This window comes from Cicer arietinum, chromosome 7 (genome assembly GCF_000331145.2).
Source record: "Cicer arietinum cultivar CDC Frontier isolate Library 1 chromosome 7, Cicar.CDCFrontier_v2.0, whole genome shotgun sequence".
Lineage (NCBI taxonomy): Eukaryota > Viridiplantae > Streptophyta > Magnoliopsida > Fabales > Fabaceae > Cicer > Cicer arietinum.
The window spans coordinates 35281262-35285806 of record NC_021166.2 but is presented as its reverse complement, the minus strand read 5'-3'; the positions used below and the strand labels follow the sequence as shown (position 1 = coordinate 35285806).

The following is a 4545-nucleotide window of genomic DNA, read 5'->3' as shown; positions in this document are numbered from 1 at the left end:
TTTTCCTTTTGCCCTTGTCTTTAGAGATGCTAGTAAAGTGAGCACTTTCAGTCCTATCTTGCTTCAGCCTGTCCTCTTCTTGCACACATAATGAAATGAGCTCATTAAGAGTCCATTTCTCCTTTTGACAATTATAAGTCACCTTAAACTGACTGAATTGCGAAGGAAGAGACAGCAATACTAAATGAATGAGTAAGTCATCTGACAACTCAAGCTTTAGACCTTTAAGCTTAGAAGCAATGTTGGACATCATCATAATGTGCTCTCTTATATTTCCCTTGCCTTGCTACTTCATGGAAATTAAATTCTGAAGCAAAGAACTTGTTTCAGCCTTATCACTTTTTACAAAGCGCTTTTCATCTCAGCAAGGAAATTTTTAGCTGTATCTATCTCATCCGAGACAGCACCTCTAAAGACTTCAGGAATCCCACGCTTTATGATCATAAGACTTATGCGATTTGAGCGATCCCATTTCTCATACTCTAATTTTTCTTCAGAAGAACTAGAGTCCTTAGGAGTAGAGGGTTTATCAATTCTTAATGCAATGTCCAGATCCATGCAGCCAAGAACAATCAAAATGTTCTCTTTCAATTCCTTAAAATTTGTCCCATCAAGGACAGGAATAAAACTCAAATTTGCAGATATGGAAGCAACCGATGCTGAAAATTAAATAAAGAACGAAACTTAGAAACTCCCATTATAAGAAAATAAATCAATAAATAAATAAATACATATGTTCAAATCATGGAATTTAACCCATCTCAAGATACCCAGTGCACCATTGATGTCAAGTCTTTGGACAGTAACACCAACTGCTAGTGGTACTCTTGTTGCAACGATCAAATATTGACAATAAGACATGTCAAACAATAAACCTTCCTTTGGGCCGATTTACTGCTCATATGTATACCAAATAATTGTCACACATTTATCATCGCAGGTGTACCAAGTAATTCTGCCAAATATTAACCTTCCTTTGGGCCGGTCAATACCCGCATGAATAAACATATACACAGCCATTTGACACTCTTCACGACCAATTTAGACAAGAGAGGTCACTTTGGCGACGTCAAGTTTCAATTAACTCATTCAAAATTGTCAAACTTGATTTGAACATATATTTATTATATCCAAATAAAACAATATTTTAAAAAAATATTGTTCACTAATATAAACATTATTTCATTAGTATTTGATAATTATTGTTTTCTAAAAAAAATGATAATTATCAAAAAAAAAAATAAATAAATAAATTTTCTAAAAGCCCTTAAGGAAGTTGCTTAAAATTATTAAATCTTCAAACTAAGGTAATCCAATTGTTCAGCATTATTCACGGCATTATTCAAAGGCTCGAGGGTCAGGGTTCTCACAATGCCATACAAATCATGGTCAGCCACGGGACTTGAGAAACAAATTCGCCGTTAAATTGGCTAGCCCATTATGTGGGTAAGACTGCAAAACCACTCCATGGACTAGGTAGTCCACTGGACATAGGTTTTGTACTGGAATTATAAGGGGATTTTGCTAATACAATTACATGTATTGATATATAACGTGTCGCAGAAGTACAGAAAACAGAAAGACTATGACCGCATCGATTCATTTTATGTGCAACAAAACGAAAACAAAAAAAAACAAATTGAACACCAGATTCTAATTCTATATAGTGAGATACTCAACCATTTTACCTTCAATTCTTCAAGAGAAAATCCTTTACCATCTCTAACTTTCATGTAATGGACCCAAAAAAACAGATCATTATTCAAATATGGCAGAATTTCATGGCCTTATTCACAATTCGTTAATTGTTCCAATCATCCAAAACAATCAACAATTATAGAAAATCTTTATAGTAAACCATCAATGGCATATCAACACAAAAAAATTTATAACCGGAAACAAAGAAAAATATGGATTCCATAATATATATATCCAAATTCCCAAATTACAAACCCTAAGATTTCAATCATGTCAAAATTCCCAAATTGAATCCTAAAACAAAGACAATAACCGAATTTCATCATGAATTAAACATGGTAGGCTCTGATACCAATTGTTAACAATCCATGTCAATTACATGATGAATAGCCAAAGGCGGAAGCGTACCTGTGGGAATTGCCATTAATGAAATCCTGGGATGATGATGATAGAGCCAATGGGTTGGGTGATCTTCCTCAGCAAAACACCCTGAAGACCTTGCTCTCTTGATGGGGATAGAGAGAACCAGAGAGTTTTCTCCTTTAGGGTTTTGAAACTGAATAGTCTTGTTGTGTTTGCCTTGGGGACCATTACCCCTATATATAACTATTATTAGTTATATCCCAAATTGCAGTATTTCCAATTCAGCCCCTCATTAAATTAGAAACTGCCTGGTATCTACACTATTAATTTTCATAACTATTATGCTCTTTAGCCATAAACTATTATATATTATTTGACCCCTAGTTTATTGGCTAATTATATAATGACCCTAACACACTTTATTAATTAATTACATATGTGACCCATAAATCTTACAACAAGCACTTCAGAATCAGATCAGATCTCAAAATCAATTTCATCATGGTTCTTGTCAAGCATGCCACCATTTGACATCTGCAGATACAAAATATAAGACAATATTTTTTTTCGTCCTCAATTTGTCTTCACCACATGAAAATTTCAAACAATTAAAGTAAAAACTACATTACTCCTAATTTTATTTTCATATCCAACCATTCGAAGATGACAAAGTTTATAACACTACAACCTCACCGAAGGATTCTTCCACAGTAATCACAAATTCAATCTCGTCAGTGTAACAAATCAAGTTTGACTACTGATAGTAAATGATCAACAACTAAACGTAAAAGAATGCAAGAGAATATAAAAATAAAATTAAAACAGTTTGTAAAGGGGTTACCTCTTAAAGAGCAGAACGATAGAGGAGAACCAAAACTTGAAAGAGAGAAAGGAATTATGAAAGTCTTGTGAGGTTGAATGTGAACCTTCTTTCAGAAAGAGCGTTTATGATATATCTATGAGACACATAAACAAATTTAGACCAAACATGTGAGAGATAGAGAAATTTTGAATTGAAGAAGAAAAAGGAAAGAATAATGAAAAGAATATAATAATATTACTTAAAAAGATGTGGTTTCTTATTGTAATATCCTCTTTTTTTAAAAGGTATACTAAAATGCTTCACTCAAAAAAAAAATACTAAATTATTCTACTTTTTATTAATAATAATAAAATTAAATAAATAAATAAAATTAAATAATTTTAATTCGTTAACAACTCTCTCTTATGTTTACTTTGATCTAATAAATAAAAATTAATAATAATAAAAATAAAATATTGTTAACATAATAAAAAATAATAATAAAATTTAATAAAAATGAAAATTATAATAATAAAATCAAACAAAATATCAAATTTAGTACGGTAAATATGCTAAAATAAAGAACGTGTTATAATATTTTAACAATTCACTCTTATTTTTCCGTTAAATTAACACTAGATATTATTTTGTTCACAACTCTCTCCTATTTCTTTTCTAAATATATTAAATAATAATAAAAATAATAAAAGAAAAAATAGGAGGAAATCATTAACAAATTAGAATTAGGTTGATAATGTTGCAAAATAGGAGTGATACGTTCTTTTTTTATTTTTATTACATTAATAATATTTTATTTTTATTTTTATTTTTATTATTTATATGTTTTTGTTTGTTAGATTGAATGAAAAATAGGAATGAGTTGTTAAGAAAATAGAATTGTGTTGTTTTTTTTATCGATAAAATATTATAGACACCTTATTTGTAATGCCACATATATTAAGTTTGATATAATTCTTTCTTCTATTAAATGTATTTTGTTTGATTTTATTATTATTTTTTATTAATTCTACAATATTTTCTTATTATTATTTATTATATTGAAGTAAAAATAGGAGTGAGTTGTTAATAAAATAAAATTGTATTGTTCTTTTATCCGTAAAACATTATGAACACGATATTTATTTTGACACATTTAATCATTAAGTTTGATGTATTTTTTTTAAATTTAATGTATTTTATTTGATTTATTAATAAAATTACTTTTTTTATATTTTAATTATTTTATATTAATTATATTAATAATTATTCAAATGTTAAAAAAAATTAAACACAGTAAATGATCGCATCTCCGACATGCAACCTTTTAGATAAAAAATATAAAAATGTGACTCAAAACAATGGAGAAATTGTATATCATTATGATTATTATTCTAATATGATTATGATAATATTTAAGTAAAATTATATTTTTCTTTATGTTTGACCATTTTTTGGGATTGGTTTTTTAAGTTTGTTTTTCTTAAATTGATCATTTATATTATATTTAGTTTGTACCATAAACATTTAAATTATATTAAATTACTCATGTAATCTTCTAAGTTTGATTATTTTCTCGAATCATTATCATGAAATATTAAAATCTAATTCAAAGAGCATAGTGACTATTGAGTTTACTATCCAAACTATTTTACAAGTGAAAGAAATTAATGACATTGATATAC

At 28.3% G+C, this 4545-nt stretch overlaps 1 protein-coding gene across 1 annotated transcript; it reads right to left on the bottom strand.

Moving 5' to 3' along the window:
* Positions 1–342: 342 nt before the first annotated feature.
* On the bottom strand, positions 343–3060 carry LOC140921071 (uncharacterized). Its single transcript, XM_073370861.1, has 3 exons — positions 2903–3060; positions 2107–2595; positions 343–659 (listed from the first exon to the last, which is right to left on the bottom strand). Exons 2-3 carry the CDS (start codon positions 2120–2122, stop codon positions 343–345), a joined length of 333 nt encoding a protein of 110 aa, XP_073226962.1. The 5' UTR covers positions 2123–2595; positions 2903–3060.
* Positions 3061–4545: the final 1485 nt, after the last annotated feature.